Source organism: Heptranchias perlo, chromosome 2 (genome assembly GCF_035084215.1).
Source record: "Heptranchias perlo isolate sHepPer1 chromosome 2, sHepPer1.hap1, whole genome shotgun sequence".
Lineage (NCBI taxonomy): Eukaryota > Metazoa > Chordata > Chondrichthyes > Hexanchiformes > Hexanchidae > Heptranchias > Heptranchias perlo.
Genome location: NC_090326.1, coordinates 87530432 through 87550426, shown reverse-complemented (window position 1 = coordinate 87550426; position 19995 = coordinate 87530432). Strand labels below are relative to the sequence as shown.

At 40.9% G+C, this 19995-nt stretch overlaps 1 protein-coding gene across 1 annotated transcript; it reads left to right on the top strand.

Annotated features, from left to right (window-relative positions):
* Nucleotides 1–10064: 10064 nt before the first annotated feature.
* On the top strand, nt 10065–17787 carry si:dkey-30e9.6 (uncharacterized protein LOC564083 homolog). Its single transcript, XM_067995908.1, has 5 exons — nt 10065–10484; nt 12484–12568; nt 16675–16817; nt 16985–17062; nt 17707–17787. Exons 1-5 carry the CDS (start codon nt 10065–10067, stop codon nt 17779–17781), a joined length of 801 nt encoding a protein of 266 aa, XP_067852009.1. The 3' UTR covers nt 17782–17787.
* The last annotated feature ends 2208 nt before the right edge of the window (nt 17788–19995 follow it).

Sequence of the window (19995 nt, the reverse complement as noted above, 5' to 3'; positions counted from 1 at the left end):
CATCTGCTGCAGGGTAACATGGCCAGAGGTTCTAGCTGAAGAATTCACAACACCTTTTTTTTATTACTCAATTTTTGAACTTCCTTCTTTCTGCCATCGATTGCGCTTGGAAAAGTGGCCCTTGACATTTAATTTCACCCACCCACACCAGTAGCCCATAGCAACCTTTCATTCTATGAACATACAGGCAATGGTGAGGTGCAAATGATGGGAAATACATTGTATGCGTATTCCTGTCACTTGCAACTAATTACAATACGTCTACCCGTATATGATGTTGTATTTGATGCCTGACCTCAGGTCTGGTGGAAAATCCCAGAATTTTGGCCCCGCCTAATGTCATCATCGAGCACTTCCACATCAGGTATGGTGTAACTACAAGCAGAGTAAAGATCCTGTACATTACCTTAACAATATATCTCAGCCCCCAACCCCTACTGCACCAGTGTGACATCCATTTGCCACACCAGCCAGTGTCTAACACATTGCACCAACTAGTTCAGGTATTCTTCCTTTAAGTGGACATATTTTAAAACTAACACATCTCCATCTCAGCTTTACCCAGAAAAGTTCATGAATAAGATTGCTGAATTGTAGTGACTTGCTGCTGTCTACTGGAAAGGCTTGGTATTACTTCTAGTTTCAGCATGGGCAAATTAAAATGCGAGTCTTATTTTGTTGAATACAGTGGGATGAATGGTAGATGTGAAAATAACCAACTGAGTGATGGCAGGCAGCCACAACTCATGAGACCAAACCTCTCCTTAATTGGTTCTTTTTGGAGTATTTCACCACTCAAAATTAGTTACTCAATTTCTAGCACTGAAATATAATAAAGGGTAGGAAATAAATAAAATTAATAAAGTGTTATACTTTGGGGTGTGATGGACATGATAGATGCAGGACTTTTATCACTGTTAGAAATATATATATATATATATATTTTAATTGTACATTATTTGTGAATAATAATTTATAAAAGCTGACCACATTATTTGTTGAAGGGAAAATATGCTTTCTCCTTCCAGAGAAAGAATTTCTCCTTCTGGACCTCCATGTCCCAGTAAACACTACTACAACTATACAATTCTCCTTTGTCAGGGGGTCAGCTCCTGTATATCACAACCCAGCCAAGAGCAGTAAAGTTAATTCTTTTGGGGAAACTCAAATGTTAAGACTGAGATTTGAACACTGGGTTATATGTCAGAAATCCAGCTAACTAGTGTCATTGTTACCGTGGCTGCTAATGAATTGTTAATTACAGCTTTTACTCAAAGAAAGACTTGTAAACAATTTTACAACACCAAGTTATAGTCCAGCAATTTTATTTTAAATTCACAAGCTTTCGGAGGCTTCCTCCTTCGTCAGGTGAACGATGTGAAAAATCACATCGTTCACCTGACGAAGGAGGAAGCCTCCGAAAGCTTGTGAATTTAAAATAAAATTGCTGGACTATAACTTGGTGTTGTAAAATTGTTTACAATTGTCAACCCCAGTCCATCACCGGCATCTCCACATCAAAGAAAGACAGAAGCCACACTTTCACACGTTGGTGGTGTTACCAGACTATTGATTTTAAAACCTGTTTACATGAACTGGATACTGTGGCATAGATTTTTAAAGAACCCAATATAAACTAGAGGTATCTGTGACTTAAATTATCCTCTGTGTGTCTTATTGCCAAGAAAATGTCACTTCCTTTCAGAGTCAGAGAGCAACTTTGTCAAGTCTTTTTCATTCAATAAGAGAACTGCAGGAGGTCTGTTCCTTAGCAACAAAGAGAAGCAGTATGCTTTAGCTTCTCAACTTTAATGTTTACTTTACCAACAGTTAACCTTGGTGTTTCTAGTCGAAACATTTGCTAATGCTGTAATTTGCCCGGTCAGCAGTAACTAAACTGAATTATTTTCTTTAGCATTGTTTGTATATATAGAAGACATAAGGGTACTGACACAGACTTTTTCAAGTTGGTTTCCGAATCTGCGTGTTACCTTGCTTGTTGCTAGGACTTATATTTACTTGTGACCTTTCATGGAACACCAATGTGATTATAGCAGCTCATTATAGACAACACAGTGAACAAACTGTGTGGAGGGGAATTAAAGCGAACATAGTGTTTCTCACAGTGGAAGTTTGATGTTTAATGCACTTTCTTCATCTGTACAATGTAACACATCAAGACCAAAAAGCTTTCCATTTGAATGAACTAGTTTTGCTGAAGGTAACATATTTATATTTAATGTTCCTGACTATTAATTATCTTTGCCCTACATTGCAATTATTGTAGAGACCGATACGCTTTTACAATCCATTTTCTGATACATAATTTTTTTGTTGTTTAATGTAGCAAATAATAATTTAGCAAATTTCTTTTAATCTGTCATATCATTGTAATCAAATCTGTAGTTCTTCATATCATTGCACTAATGTTTCAGCTCTTATTAGACTGAAGATCAGTTTGTTTTATGAAAGGTTTATAATAAGAGTTTGTTGTGACATCAACAAATTGCTGTATGACTGACCATGGTACACTAACCCTCATTATTCTCCTCGATGTCTCAATTCTTCTCCACTGCCTCTTCTCATTGAAACGTATAAAATTCTGACAGGGCTAGACAGACTGGATGCAGGGAGAATGTTTCCCCTGGCTGGGGTGGGGGGTCTAGAACGAGGGGTCACAGTCTCAGAATACGGGGTAGGACATTTAGGACTGAGATGAGGAGAAATTTCTTCACTCAGACGATGGTGAACCTGTGGAATTCTCTACCACAGAAGGCTGTGGAGGCCAAGTCACTGAATATATTTAAGAAGAAGATAGATAGATATCTAGACACAAAAGGCATCAAAGGGTATGGGGAGAGAAGGGGAATATGGTATTGAGATAGAGGATCAGCCATGATCATATTGAATGGCAGAGCAGGCTCGAAGGGCAGAATGGCCTACTCCTGTTCCTATTTTCTATGTATCTATGTTTCTATGTTTCTCAATTCAGCTGCTACCTATCCCAGAGTAGTAAGTTCACCTCTTCCAAAAGGTTCTCTTTCTGTGCCCACTTGGTCTTCTAGCGTGTCCAAGGTGTTACAGTTCGGGCTTTTTCCCAACACCTTTTCCTTGTGTAAACAGCTTGACAGCAGTTTCTGTAAGCAGACTGAACTTATACCTCAACCTTTATTCTCTGCTGCACTGTGTTAGCCTAGTCCCAGTCTAACAATTGATCTTGATTGCTTCCTGCAGAATATGTAGAATACACACTACTTCTCCTGTCAAGTCAGACAATGGAAAATATCATACATTATGGTATATAGATTATAGTACTATTTTTATCTATTATTAAAAACAGTGATTCACAGAAGCAAAAAGACAAAGGCAAAATACTAACCAGCACAAAACATTGACTCCCTGGAAAAGAAAATCTCACAGGTGTAAAACGGACGGCCGATTAGTTATCATCTATTCTGTGCGACTGCCGAAGACCATTCCACGAAGATTAGTGGCAGGTCAGAAGATTGGACAGAATATAAAAAACAGCAAAGAATAGCTAAAGGAATAATAAGGAGGGAGAAATTAGAGTACGAGAGAAAGCTAGCTAGAAATATAAAAACAGATAGTAAGAGTTTCTACAGGTATTTAAAAAGGAAAAAAGTAAAGTGAGTCAGGGGAATTAATAATGGAGAATAAGGAAATGGCAGATGAATTGAACAGATATTTTGCATCCGTCTTCACTGTAGAGGATATAAATAAAATGCCAGAAATAATTGTAAATCAAGAGGTGAAAGGGAGGGAGGAACTTAAAACATTAACAATCACCAGGGAAAGGGTTCTGAAAAAAATATTAGAACTAAAAGCTGACAAGTCCCCAGGTCCTGACAGACTTCATCCTAGGATTTTAAATGAAATGGCTGCAGAGATAATAGATGCATTCATATTAATTTTCCAAAATTCCCTAGATTCTGGAAGGGTCCCATCAGATTGGAAAATAGTGAATGTAACTCTTCTATTCAAGAAAGGAGGGAGACAGAAAGCAGGAAACTGCAGGCCAGTTAGCTTAACATCTGTCATAGGGAAAATGCTAGAATCTATTATTAAGCAGGTTATAGCAGGGCACTTAGAAAATCTCAATACAATCAGGCAGAGTCAGCACGGCTTTGTGAAAGGGAAATCGTGTTTGACTAATTTATTAGAGTTTATTAGAGTAACAAGCAACATGGATAAAGGGGACCCTGTGGATGTGGTGTACTTGGATTTCCAGAAGGCTTTTTACAAGGTGCCACATCAAAGGCTAATACACAAAATAAGAGCTCACGGTGTAGGGGGCAACATATTAGCATGGATAAAAGATTGGTTAGCTAACAGGAAACAGAGAGTAGACATAAATGGGTCATTTTCAGGTTGGCAAGATGTAACGAGTGGAGTGCCACAGGGATCAGTGCTTGGGCCTCAACTATTTACAATCTATATCAATGACTTGGATGAAGGGACCGAATGTACAGTTGCTAAATTTGCTGATGACACAAAGGTAGGTAGGAAAGTAAGTTGTGAAGAGGACATAAGGAGTCTGCAAAGGGATATAGATAGATTAAGTGAGTGGGCAAAAGTTTGGCAGATGGAGTATAATGTGGGAAAATGTGAACTTGTCCATTTTGGCAGGAGGAATAGAAAAGCAGTATATTATTTAAATGGAGAGAGATTGCAGAACTCTGAGGTACAGAGGGATCTGGGTGTCCTGGTACATGAATCACAAGAAGTTATTATGCAGGTACAGCAAGTGATTAGGAAGGTAAATGGAATGTTGTCATTTATTGCAAGGGGAATGGAATATAAAAGTAGAGATGTTTTGCTACAGTTGTACAGGACATTGGTGAGACCACAACTAGAATACTGTGTGCAGTTTTGACCTCCTTATTTAAGAAAGGACATAATTGCTTCGGAGGCGGTTTAGAGAAGGTTCACTCGACTGATTCCTGGGATGAGGGGATTATCTTAGGAAAGGTTGGACAAGTTGGGCCTGTATACACTGGAGTTTAGAAGAATGAGAGGTGGTCTTATTGAAACACATAAGATCCTGAGGGGACTTGAAGGGGTAGTTGCTGAGAGGATGTTTCCCCTTGTGGGAGAGACTAGAACTAGGGGCCACAGTTTAAAAATAATGGGTCTCCCATTTAAGACTGAGATGAGGAGAATTTTTTTCTCTCAGAGGGTTGTGAGTCTGTGGAACTCCCTTCCCCAGAGAGTGGTGCAGGCAGGGTCATTGAATATTTTAAAGGCTGAGTTAGATAGATTCCTGATTAACAAGGGAGTCAAAGGTTATAGTAGGAAGACGGGAAAGTAGGGTTGAGGTCACAATCAGATCAGCCATGATCTTATCAAATGGCAGAGCAGGCTCGAGGGGCCGAATGGCCTACTCCTGCTCTTAATTCATATGTTCGTATGTATCAATTTCACCCCCAGGATTTTCAGAATAAAACTGAGCCTGCTTGAAAATTGTGCAATGAGGCAATAATGTCCTTTGAAAAAGAGCTGCTACCCATTTTCTGTTCACTCTGTGTATTTCTATTATACCTCAGTGAATTAGTATCAAAACTAGAACAACTTGTCAGCAACCAAAATAAAAAGGGACATTGAGGCCAATCAAAATTATCTGTGAGAGACAGGCTGGCACAGTGCAGTCAGCATTTGATGAGTGAATGAATGTCATTCTTCAACAGCAGTAACTGCACTCCCAATCCATGGTATTGCATACGTATTCCACGGATTAATTATATTTGCTTTTAAATTCGTTCTCAAATTTACCACTTGCTGCTGTGAATTATTTTAAAGCATTTTCCTGCAGGGATTCATCACATTGTCAAAACAGTGCAAAATCTACTAATAGCTTTGGAATACCATTTATATATATATTAGTAAAAATCTTCTGCATCCGCGCATTTCCTGTCCACAAATCTTTGGACAAATTTTTACATCAACATATAGCATTAAAATTATCTACGTATATGAATAATTTGAGATATGACATGTGGTAAGTGTAGCATTCTTGGGAGGAACAGGCAACTTTGCACCTATGGTTCCTAAAACTCTCCACCGCTGGGATTTTCCTTGCGTCATGTCTGAGTCTGTTGTAGACTAATTGATAGCGATTGATTCCTATGGTTTGTTAGCAATGCCATTATCGTTGCATCATGCGACTACCAGGATGGTAGAAGACAAACTAGATAGACCTTGGTCTTTTTTTCTATGTAAACCCTTACAATTAGATTTTCTCATATAAACAGCTACCTGTAGCAATGTAGTTGCAGGCATTGTGCCAAAATAAATGGCATTGTAGCACTTTTTGCTCCCGTCATTCAGACGTCATAAGCCACGCCCTCAAACCGGCTGTTATTGATGTGCTATTGAAGCTTTTTTTCCCAAATTTCCCATAAGTTTTCAAGCTTGGCGTCTTTTTATTCTAATTTTTTTGTGTGTAAGTTTATTTATCTTGCTGGCTTTCTGCACATTAATTTTTAAATTCAGCTAATTTGGGCCCCTTGCTCCTTCTTCTTGCTCTTGAACCTCGCCAATTGGAAAATATACCCCATGATGTCATTACTTGCAACCAAGCTGGCTTCCACAACAAGACAACTCTCTGGGGTAAACAGTGGGATCATCCACTTTTCAGTCACAACACGAGTCTTTTCATGGCAGCCAATTTCCTCTGGTCTGCCTACAACCTTCATGTAAATGCTTTTTAAATCTTTCCCTCCTCGTCCCTTTCCAATCGAGAGATAAGAAAGATCTCAGTTGCTGTTTCTCTATCTATTTTTTCTTTCTGTAGAATAGGTGCAAAGGTGAGATCACAACAAGGGGACATAACCTCAGCGCGCAAGTTCTGCGCACGCATCTAAACTGTTGTAACGTGTAAAATTATTATACATAGTTAAATGTCACCCTCTGCTGGCAGAAACTCTGTACTGCATTATCCGATGCCCTTGTATAAAAGTACAGTGACATACAGAGCTTGAAACTCCTAAGATGCGTAAGTCAAGATTTGTGCCTTTGCAGGGCCAGCAATTTCTGAAGGGGCCGATTTACGACAGGGTTCTGCTGGAGAAGCTCCCACCTTCATAGTGGCAGCCACATCCAAATGATGGAGTTAGGATGGGATGACGTCACCATTCTAAGTTCTGAGACATCCGCCTTCCCAACGGCTCTTAAAGTTTTTTTTGATCGCGACCACAACCTGGCTCCAATGCACCCACTTCCAGGTTTAACATATACACGTTTGGATGTGTGCGTGGAACATATTCGCTGCGGCCGCGTCTCCAAATAGTCCTGGCGGACGAGTCGTTAGTGGGGCAATTAACGTCGTTATGAGCCATCAAGGATATTTTTTAGTTGAATTTAACATAAGTTCAAATTTAACTTCGCCAGAGTGGGTTTCCCAGCCCTTCTGATTCTTGCCAGTGAAAAGGAGATCAGAAAGGTCGGATCATCAGGTACATGCCTTTATTGTACTGCTTGTGGGCCAGGAGGAGCAGGAGTGTTTCCTCCAGGCCCAACAAGCTTACCTGCTCTGATCAGACCCCTGCGATCGGCCACAAGTCTGAGACCCCTCCCTACCTCCGATCACCAACTCTTCTCCCGATATGCTCCGTGGCCTCTTCTCATGACCTTCTCAATTGCCACCCCCCCATCTTCTCAATGGACCCCCCCACCCTTTTAAGAAAGGTGAGAGAGGGAAACCAGGGAATTATAGATTAGTTAGCCTAACATCTGTTGTCTATAAATTACTAGAGTCTATAATTAAGGATAGAGTGACTGAACACCTTGAAAATTTTCAGCTGATCAGAGAGAGCCGGGATTTGTAAATCCTGCCTGACGAATGTGTTTGAATTTTTTGAAGAGGTGATTAAAGTACTGGACAGGGAGATGTCTATGGATGTTGTTTATATGGACTTCCAGAAGGCATTCGATAAAGTCCCTCATAAGAGACTGTTAGCTAAAGTTGAAGCTAATGGAAATGAGGGCAAATTATTGACCTGGTTAGGAAATTGACTGAGCGGCAAGAGACAGAGAGTAGGGATAATGGGCAGGTACTCAAATTGACAGGATGTGACTAGTGGTGTCCCACAGGGATCTGTGTTGGGAATTCAACTATTAACTGTATTTATTAATGGCTTAATGATGGGATAGAGAGCCACGTGTCCAAGTCTGCCGATGACACAAAGATAGGCAGCATTATAAGCACTGTAGATGGAAGCATAAAATTAGAGAGTTATTAATAGATTAAGTGAACAGGCAAAACTGTGGCAAATGGATTTCAATGTAGGCAAGTGTGAGGTCATCCACTTTGTCCTAAAAAGGATAGATCAGAGTACTTTGTAAATGATGAAAAGCTTGAAACAGTGGAGGTTCAAAGAGACTTAGGGGTCCTTGTACATAGATCATTAAAATGTCATGGACAGGTACAGAAAATAATCCAAAAGGCTAATGGAATTCTGTCCTTTATATCCAAATGACTAGAATACAAGGGGGTAGAAGTTATGCTACAGCTCTACAAAGCCCTGGTTAGATCACACCTGGAGTACTGTGTTCAGTTCTGGGCACCACACTTTAGGAAGGATATATTGGCCTTGGAGGGCGTGTGGTGTAGCTTTACTTGAATGATACCTGGACTCCAAGAGTTAAATTACACAGAGAGATTACACAAAATAGGGTTGTATTCCCTGGAATTTAAAAGATTAAGGGGCGATTTGATCAAAGTTTCCAAGATATTAAGGGGAACTTATAGGGTGGATAGAGAGAAACTATTTCTGCTGGTTGGGGAGTCTAGGACTAGGGGACACAGTCTAAAAATTAGAGCCAGGACTTTCAGGAGTGAAGTTAGAAAACACTTCTACACGCAAAGGGTGGTAGAAGTTTGGAACTCTCTTCTGCAAATAGCAGTTGATGCTAGCTCAATTGTTAATTTTAAATCTGAGATTGATAGATTTTTGTTAACCAAAGGTATTAAGGGATATGGGGCTAAGGTGGGTAAATGGAGTTAGATCACAGACCAGCCATGATCTCATTGAATGACGGAACAGGTTCGAGGGGCTAAATGACCTACTCTTGTTCCTATGTTCCCCCCGATCTTCTCAACGGTTTAGCCCCTCCCATTTCCAATCTTTACAAAGGTCCCCCCTTTCCGCCCCCCACCTTCCGCCGCCCCCCCCCCCCACCGGTCAATCAGGCTGACTCCTGGGCGCAAAACCTGGAAGTAAAATTATTACCATTCAATTAGGTCGCGGCCGCACATTCCGATCTGCCAACTTTACTTCCAGATTACGTACCCGAAAAACCTGCCCCCCGCCCACTCTCTTCCTGGCTCCAAGTCAAAATAATGCCCACTGTGTCAGCTGTGGCTCAGTGGTAGCACTCTTTCCTCTGAGTCAGAAGGTTGTGGGTTCAAGTCCCACACCAGAGACTTGAGCACTAAATCCATGCTGACATTCCAATGCAGTATTGAGGGAGTGCTGCATTGACAAAGGTGCCATCCTTTGGATGAGATGTTAAATCAAGGCCGGTCTGCCCATTCAGATGGATGTAAAAGATCCCATGGCACTATTTCAAAGATGAGCAGAGGAGTTCCCCTTGCTGTCTGGCCAATAGTTATCCCTCAACTAACATCACAACCTTTCCCAAAACCTCTATCTCAACCAGATCGTAGCCCCAGAAACTCTACCCATGGCAAACCTTGTGCTCTCTGCATGGTCCTAGTACCCACCTGCATTAATCATAATTCTAACAGTTTGCCCTCATAGTTGCACAATGGAATTAATTCTAAGGTGACACTATTGAATTTGTAAGGTCTTAGGGGGTGAATTTCCACAGGGAGTTCTTCCAATCGTGCACTGTAACTTTGGCGGAGAGTCTACAGCAACCGACATTACAGCAGATGATCGGAGAACCCCCATAGAAATACAACCCCCTAGTGTATTCTTATTTATTCCTAACATTTTGTTCCTCTTGCAGAAGAATTTTATTACTACTTTTGTAATAACATTTGTCCATGGGGTGTCAGTGAAACTAATGTCAAAGGTAAGAAAATGGATCCAAAGATCATTTTCGTCGGTGAACCCTCCTTTGGATTTTTGTCAAAAAACAAATTCATTGCAAGGCAGAGCGTTGCTATGACTAGAAGTAAAAGCTATATTCACTCAAAGCCAGAACAAGACTACCATATATGGAACAGGAAACCTCCAGACTTCAGCTTACAATTCTACACATCCTCAGCAATGTTCAGTGAGAAAATGGTTCGGAAAAATGTAAACACATCAAAAGATTTTAAGACGGTAGAAACAAGCAGAAAGGTTATGTTTCCAGAACTTGTTCTGCAGAGACGGCCTTCAAACTTTGTCTGCAGGTTTAAAATTCTTGATCCATTTGAAGCTAAGATTATGTTTGTGAAGAATGGGAAGTATGAAAATGGTGCTTTTAAAGATCCAAAGCCACATGATTTCAGACAGGTATTTATTATTTAATATTGTCTCAATGGTAAATTTAGAAGACCCTAGTCACAAGGGTGCACTTGGGACATAGATGTTCACATAAGCCTCTAATACATGAGAATGTGCAGAAATACAACTTGCACCTTAAACGTCCCCTCCTGGTGTTCAGATCCATGGTTGTCAGCAGTCCCCCATTTACCTCTCCACTTCCAAGCTCAATTCCATGACTTTGTTGTCAGACTGACTGTCTGATATCAAGTTGTGGATGTGTCAGCATTTTTGTAGTCCAACATTGGCAAGACTGAAGTGATCCTGTACAGCCTCTGCCAGAAACTCCACACTCTAGACCCTGATTCCATCCTCCCTGGATACCTATCCAAACCCAACATGACAATGTACAACTTTGGTCTCCTGTTTGACCCTGAGCTGAGCTACAATCCCCACATCTAATATATCATCAAGACTGCTTATTTCCAACTCCGAGAGCATTACCCATATCCACCGCTTCACCCCTACTGCAACAGAAACCCTCATCCATGCACTTGTCACATTCAGAATTTAATCTTTCAATGCCTTCCTTGCTAGCCTCCTGGACTCCACCTGCATAAACTCCAACTCATTCAGAACTCCACTGCTTACATCCTATCCCATACAAAATCTCATTCACCTATCACCCTTCGGTGATCTTCATTGGGTTCCCACCTCCTAATGCATCAATTTTGGAATCCTCATTCTCATCTTCAAATTCCTCCATGGCATTACCCCTCCCTATCCCTGCAACCTCTTCCAGCCCTACATTCCTGCCCGCACTGTCTGCTCCTCCAGCACTAGTCTACAGAGTGTTCCACCTTTTCTCCGCTCTACCATCAGTGACAGACCTTTCATCCATCTTGCCTCCACAGCCAAGAATTTTCTTCCTAAACTCATTTGTCATGCTATTCCCTCCCCACCTTCAGGAGCCTTCTTAAAACCTATCTTCTCAACAACAGCTTTACTCACATCTCCAATCTCTCTCTTGCCTGACTCGCCTTCAACTGTGATGCACCTGTGAGGCATTTTTCTATGTTAGAAGCATAGAGGGGAGAAATACAACTCACGCCAGTGTCCAGGATGAAATGTGGCTGATCAATGCGAATGTGCACTCAAGGACATCGGCCTGAGGCCCATTCGTGGGAGAACCAGGAGGAGCCTGGGCCCTCCTGGCTCCACAGAAATTAAACTATTAAAAAGTATGCTTAGATTTTTGTGGGTGGCCTCCCTTTAAGGACCTCTGGTTAGGCCGCTGAAAATCCAAAACAACTGTGCGGTAGATGTTCAGCACACGTTCTGCATATTTGCTCACCGATTTTGCACCGGAGTCCTAAAAACTATGTTAGGGCCTCGATTTGCATATTTAAGGCAGATAGTGCCTGTTTCAGGCAGGAGCTCTTGCACACTTAGGAGTCGCTAACTCCAATTTGGCAGTCACGATACTTCCAGGAGAGATTGGGTGCAAGAGATCGCGACCCTTGTACCCCCAACATAATACTCTGCCCAAAAAATGGGTGAAACAGGGTTGAATTTTTCCTCCTAGAAGTTTATAGCACAGAAGGAAGCTATCTGGCCCTTCATGTCTGTGTGACCTCTTTGCTAGGGCAATCTAAAACAAATCCCACTGCTCTGCTCTCTCCTCGTAGTCCTACACCCTCCTCTGCTTCAAATATTCATCCACTTCTCCCTCGAAAGTTGCAATAGATCCTGATTAACAACTCATTCCAACAGTATTGATGAGATCAGGATCTCACTGTGTGAGGAAATACAGATGTAAACCCATATTCTTAAGCATATAGCACAGTAAATTGCAGCACCATGATCCTGCCATTATGCTGCATTATTTGGTATTAATCTTTATACTGATCTTATGTTTCACAATGTAGATTTATACAATGGCTGTCATGGTTATAAAGTATTAAAGTATGTTTATTTCTGCAAACTACATACAATAATTATGATAACTGTCTTCTCTTTTTGTCATTAGTATAAGACCAATATCCCGGACATTGTGACCAGTTTTGACAGAGACCCATTCAATCTGAAGTTTAAATCAAAGAACTTAAATGCAGGTATATTAATTGCTGTAAATCAATAAATTAACATGAACCCACAGTAACAAATGACGAGAGGTACAAGTATTTTTCATTTTTCCTATGCTTTTAATTGTGAAAAATTGTTTGCAATGCTCATGATACGTGTAATGATTTCATAGAATCATAGAATGATACAGCGCAGAAGGAGGCCGTTCGGCCCATCGTGCCTGGGCCGACTCTTTGGAAGAGCTATCCAATTAGTCCCACACCCCTGCTCTTTCCCCATAGCCCTGCAATTTTTCCCCTTCAAGTATTTACCTAATTCTCTTTTGAGGGTTTTTATTGAATCTGCTTCTACCACCCTTTCAGGCAATGCATTCCAGATCATTACAACTTGCTTCCAAAAAAGTGTTCCTCATGTCGCCTCTGGTTCTTTTGCCAATCGTCTTAAATCTGTGATCTCTGGTTACCGCCCTCTTGCCACTGGAAACAATTTCTCCTTATTTACTCTATCAAAACACTTGATGAATTTGAACAACTCAATCAAATCTCCTCTTAACCTTCTCTGCTCTAAGGCGAACAATACAGTTTTTCCAGTCTACCCACATAGCTGAAGTCCCTCATCCCTGGTACCATTCTAGTAAATCTCTTCTGCACCCTCTCTAAGGCCTTGACATCCTACTGAAAGTATGGTGTCCAGAATTGGACGCAATATTCCAGCTAGGGCCTAACCAATGTTTTATAAAGGTTTAGCATAACTTCCTTGCTTTTGTACCCTATGCCTTTATTTATAAAGCCAAGGATCACGTATTCTTTTTAACAGCCTTCTCAACTTGTCCTGTCACCTTAAAAGATTCACCTTCACATACACCCCCAGGTCTCTCTGTTCCTGAACCCCCTTTAGCCATTGTGCCATTTAGCTTATATTGCATTTCATCATTCTTCCTACCATAATGAATTACTTCACCATTAAATTTCATCTGCCATGTGTCTGTCCATTTCACCAGTCTGTCTATATCTTCTTGAAGTATATTACTATCCTCCTCATTGTTCACTGTATTTCCGAGTTTCATGTCATCTGCAAATGAATCGCTGTGGTTCAGGCAAAGCAACATCAGGCAGGATAGCTGACCAGGATGGGATTGAATCTGCAACCTTGGCGTTATTAGGACCACACTCTAACCAACTAAGTTAACCGGCCCTGCTTGACAGTATTCAAATTCTCAAAGTGCCATGCTGGGATTTGAACTACTGTTCTCTGAATTACTAGTCCAGACCTCTGGATTATTGGGCCAGTAATTTAACCACCGTAGCCACTAATTGAGGATTTAAAAGTGGATTATCAATTAAACAAACAGGACAAACAACTGCATCCACAATAGTGTTGGATGATTAGTTCTATTTTTGAAAGGTTTAACAGAGTGCAATTTTCAAACAAATGAATGGATTTGAAGATCATATCTAAATTTTGGTATTGGTACGATTACATTACCTGCAATCAGATGCCATCACAAATGTGAACATTTGCCCTGCTTGTTTATAGTCAGCTGACACCTTCACAACAAATAACCAATGATTTCAATTAAAGGTATCGAAAATGGTATGCTATTTGAAGTAACACTGATAGATTTGGTTGCAGAAATTAAGATTTTTCTTGGCACACAATAGTGTGAGCAGACTACCAATATTATTCCAAAGTTACAGAAATGGCAGAATCAACATTGAATATGGCATTTATTCCATATGACAAATTGCTTCACCAGCCTTACTTCAAATCCTGTCATATGCTTATCAGAATTGATATTCCCGAACTAGCCATCCCCAGCTAGGTTTAGTTTTAACTTCTCATTTTTGATTTCTCGCAATCGATCGCCTCCAAAGTTTCGAAGGTTAAGGGGTGATCTGATTGAAATTTATAAGATATTAAGGGGAACAGATAGGGTGGATAGAGAGAAACTATTTCCGCTGGTTGGGGATTTTAGGAGTAGGGGGCACAGTCTAAAAATTAGAGCCAGACCTTTCAGGAGCGAGATTAGAAAACATTTCTACACACAAAGGATTGTAGAAGTTTGGAACTCTCTTCCGCAAATGGCAATTGATACTAGCTCAATTGCTAAATTTAAATGTGAGATAGATAGCTTTTTGGCAACCAAAGGTATTAAGGGATATGGGCCAAAGGCAGGTATATGGAGTTAGATCACAGATCAGCCATGATCTTATCAAATGGCGGAGCAGGCACGAGGGGCTGAATGGCCTACTCCTGTTCATATGTTCCTATGTTCCTAACTGCTAAGTAGCCATTCCCTGAGCAGAGTTACCTTATGCAGTCTTCCAACAAATAGGTTTTCTTTGTTACTTCTCCTTCAATTTGTCTCACTTTGAAAAGCTTTCCTTTTCAAGCAGGACTTCCTGGATCATTCCTCTCTTGGTGAGCCTTCCCTTATTTGGCAATGCACCTTACTTCCCAAGATCTTCAGCGAGTGCTTTGAGCAAATTTTCCAGATTATAATTTTGTGTATATAATGTAGAATTTTTCTCAAGTCACTGCTGCTGCAAACTTGAAATAATTGGTTGAATTTAAAATTGTTTTGCCATAGTCATCTCAGCAAAGGGTCATTGTGAGCATTGAGGAACATCCTTTAGTATTCACAGTATAGAATTGTACCAAATGGCTCTGTAGGCTCAACTGCAATGCCTTGAACTAAGTGATCAAAAACTTATTAGGTAACATACTAAACATACGGGAATGACAAGCAGAAAAAGAGCAGCTGGTCCATCAAGCCTGCCCCACACTCATGATGGCTGGAGCATCATGACTAGACCCTTCCTACCCCTTTCGCCCCCCTCCCGCTTCCCCCTTCCCCCCTGCCGCAGCTATATCATCTCCTGGAAGAGGCAAAAAAAGAGAAAAACCCAGGACCAATAAGTGAAAAAAACTGCAGAAAATTTCTCTTCGACCCCCTCAGGTGATCAAAACCAGTCCAGAAGATCACATTGACCATGTGTTTGTTATCTGTTAATCCACTAACCTGCTATATGATGAGATCTCTGCCCCAATCAAGAACTGGTCCAGCTCTCTCTTGAAGGCGTACAGAGAGTCAGCACGCACCACACCAACTGGCAATGTATTCCAGAGGCTCACTACTCTCTGGGAAATAAAGAACTGCCTAACATCCAGTCAATTCCTACTTTTGCATAGTTTAAATGCATGTCCCCTGGTCCCCTCCAATCTGTCAAACTGGAATAATCTATCATTAGGCACGCTATCTAGCCCTTAAAATTCATTCCAGTCTCAGCTTACTCCTTAGGTAGCAGCTAACAGATATATGACCCATGACACATGACATGAATTCATTTAAACCTAACCTCAAACTTCGACATAGAATTTCTTGATTATTCTCATTGGTTACTCTTGGGTGTCAATTAAACAACCTTCTGCAGAACAACAAACATTCCCTGAAATTGCTACATTTTTATTAGCTGAGTTGTCTTAATGGTTTCATGATGATTGCAGAAACAATGGGGCTGATTTTTCTCACTACTTATGTATTTTAGGCATAAAAATGCAGAAGCGGGATGAAAATCATGAAAATAAAGTCCTGCTGATTTACCGCTGGAGGTCTGTCCGTTCTGATTTTTGAGCAGACCTCGATTTAGGCAGACAGAGCTTACACCAGAAACTAGCAGGATCCTCTTTAATATATGCAGATGGGGGCCAAATGACTTTGTCAGGTCTCCGGCGTCGCTACTTCCTCAACCTGCCCAGAAACCATGGGCGTTACAGGTCAGGAGATGGCCATTTCCAATGGTATTTAAATAGATCCTCAGCTGCAGTCATGGAAAGCTGGAAGCAGGACTGGCATTCATTTTCTCTCCAGTCGTATGTGTGTTTTGCGCCTTAAAGGCTTCCAATATTTCAACTCCTTGCTGCTGTCGGTGCTGCAAAATTTCCCCTGTTGTTGTAAACTCCCAATTCTTTAAGATGCTGCTGCAGGCCCATCATGACCGGTTGGCCCACCAGATTTCACAGTAAACTTGACAAACTGACGCACACTACTCACGGTCAATTCTATGGGAGATCTACTAATCTGATTATGGATGAATCACACACTAACTAAATGATGCTTAATTTCTTTTATTAGTTCATGAACTTCTCCCAGACATCAATCAGCAAAAGGGTGCAAGTGCTCAAAGTTTTGATACTTACAAAGCTCGGGAAGTCAAATGGGACACTCAGCTCATTTTGAAGAAAGAGCCCTGGCCACACAAATCAGCTTCCTATACGGTCAGTATTTAATTTATCGGTCATTAAATCAACAGATTCCTGATATTTGGAGTATGCTTTTCATCTTTTCTTCAAATGTAATATGAGCGCAATACGCAGTGATTCTGGCAATAATGCAACTTGTGTTCCACATAAAACATGACCTTATCATCTTGACTCACTTACAGAGACACAGAAGGCATCGGGGAATAAACAGTGCCTTCATGGACCGAGTAGAAGAAAAACTTACAAAGCTTTGGCAAAAGGTGAATTGCAGGAATACCCAATATATACCATGGCTGTATTCTTTCATAATGCATTAATTTATATGGTGATGAGTCAAAAGGAACTACATTTTCAGACATGACTGATTTACCCACACAATATACAATTAGATTATCACATATTCTCTGAGAGTGTTCTAACAGTACAGTTTGAGAGCATTTGAAGTTCTGCTGGAGCCTGAAGGCAAGGAGTGTGAATATTTATTTAGACTTATTCCATGACATGCTCTGCAATGCACACATCGGGTGTAATTATTCTTTGTGCAATAATGTAAAACAGGTGATAGCAAATTGTCAGCCTGTTTTACATCTCTCCCGATTTTTGACTTCAGCGCCATTTTAACAACCTCTTTGTTGTGCACCCCCTGCCCCCCCCACCTCCAGCAAGCGTAGAGGTCATAAAATGAGGCAAGTGGCAGGGAACCGCCCCCTTGGGCCTCATTAGAATAGATCTGATTGGCTGTGTTACTTGAGGAAACCATCATCCAGGAAAACCTCAGAAATCCTAGGGCTACGTTAAAGGGGTAAAAGCCCAGTAATCCAAGTCCCGACATTTCAAGTCATTTAGCGCTTTGCTCTGCTGAAATTCTCACAGGCATAAGTCATATTACTTTTATCTTTTTTAGGAGCAAGAACTGCAGCAGAGGCAATTAAAACAAATGGATACCAGCGATTCAACAGGAAACAAAATAACTCAGTAGTACAGCAAGACAATGTGTGTTAATGCTGAATATGTCTTTTGGAAATCACAAAAATTATACTCACTAAATATATTTTAGGACAGTATTTTTGGGTTAACCTTAGTAACATGTCCTGTGGTTATGTTGCTTATTAGACTAACTACGTTTTATTTTAGACCGACAAATTTTTCAATCTTCCTAGGTTCTCCTCTTCAAGTATGAGGTGTGTGGTTCTGAAAATTTCAGGTTATGTATGCTTTAATCTAGTACACAATGGGGTAGATTTTGAGGTTGTGCTATAGTGTAAAATGGGTGATAGTGAATCGGCAGCCCATTTCATATCTCTCCTGACATTTATTTCCATTGAAGTTAGGAGGTATTGGGGTAGATCTTGACTTTGTTTTCTTAAAAGGTGCACTCTCTTCATGAAACAATGCTGATAAAACCATCACATCACTTCATCTCTGTTACAAAAATGATTTTTAGTCCTTCAGTTGTTCTCTTTCTCCAACAAGTATCTGTTTTTCTGACACTTTCATAAAGACAGTAATACCTACAATATAATGCAATGCTAACACAGACGTTGAAGCTATCTAGGTAATTAGAAAAATCTGTTTCAATTTCAGACTTTAGGAATCAATGGTTCAAGAGAGATATAAACATTAAACAGGGATGAAAGCAGATAAGCAGCAGATGTCTAGATGAAGAGGGGGAGTGTCCTAGGGAGAGTGTTTGCTAGTGCTGTTGGGGAGGGTTTAAACTAATGTGGCAGGGGGATGGGAACCGATGCAGGAAGTCAGTGGGAAGTAAAGTGGTGACAGAAACAAAAGGCAGTAAGGGAGAGTGTACAAAACATGACCGGACAGATGGTCTGAGAAAGCAGGGCAAAGACCAAGGGAAGTCTAGATTAAACTTGCATTTATTTCAATGCAAGAAGTCTGATGGGCAAGGCAGATGAACTCAGGGCATGGATGGGTATATGGGACTGGGATGTTATAGCTATTACTGAAACATGGCTAAAGGAGGGGCAGGACTGGCAGCTCAATGTTCCAGGGTACAGATGCTATAGGAAAGATAGAGCAGGAGGTAAGAGAGGAGGGGGAGTTGCGTTCTTGATTAGGGAGAACATCATGGCAGTAGTGAGAGGGGATATATCCGAGGGTTCGCCCACTGAGTCTATATGGGTAGAACTGAAAAATAAGAAGGGAGAGATCACTTTGATAGGATTGTACTACAGACCCCCAAATAGTCAACGGGAAATTGAGGAGCAAATATGTAAGGAGATTACAGACAGCTGCAAGAAAAATAGGGTGTAATAGTACGGGACTTTAACTCTCCCAACATTGACTGGGACAGCCATAGCATTAGGGGCTTGGATGGAGAGAAATTTGTTGAGTGTATTCAGGAGGAATTTCTCATTCAGTATGTGGATGGCCCGTCTAGAGAGGGGGCAAAACTTGACCTCCTCTTGGGAAATAAGGAAGGGCAGGTGACAGAAGTGTTAGTGAGGGATCACTTTGGGACCAGTGATCATAATTCCATTAGTTTTATGGAGAATGATAGGTCTGGCCCAAAAGTTAAAATTCTAAATTGGGGAAAGGCCAATTTTGATGGTATTAGACAGGAACTTTCAGAAGTTGATTGGGAGAGTCTGTTGGCAGGCAAAGGGACGTCTGGTAAGTGGGAGGCTTTCAAAAGTGTGTTAACCAGGGTTCAGGGTAAGCACATTCCTTATAAAGTGAAGGGCAAGGTTGGTAGAAGTAGGGAACCTTGGATGACTCGGGAGATTGAGGCCCTAGTCAAAAAGAAGAAGGAGGCATATGACGTGCATAGGCAGCTGGGATCAAGTGGATCCCTTGAAGAATATAGAGATTGCCGGAGTAGAGTTAAGAGAGAAATCAGAAGGGCAAAAAGGGGACATGAGATTGCTTTGGCAGATAAGGCAAAGGAGAATCCAAAGAGCTTCTACAAATACATAAAGGGCAAAAGAGTAACTAGGGAGAGAGTAGGGCCTCTTAAGGATCAACAAGGTCATCTATGTGCAGAACCACAAGAGATGGGTGAGATCCTAAATGAATATTTCACATCGGTATTTACGGTTGAGAAAGACATGGATGTTAGGGAACTTGGGGAAATAAATAGTGATGTCTTGAGGAGTGTACATATTACTGAGAGGGAGGTGCTGGAAGTCTTAACGCGCATCAAGGTAGATAAATCTCCGGGACCTGATGAAAT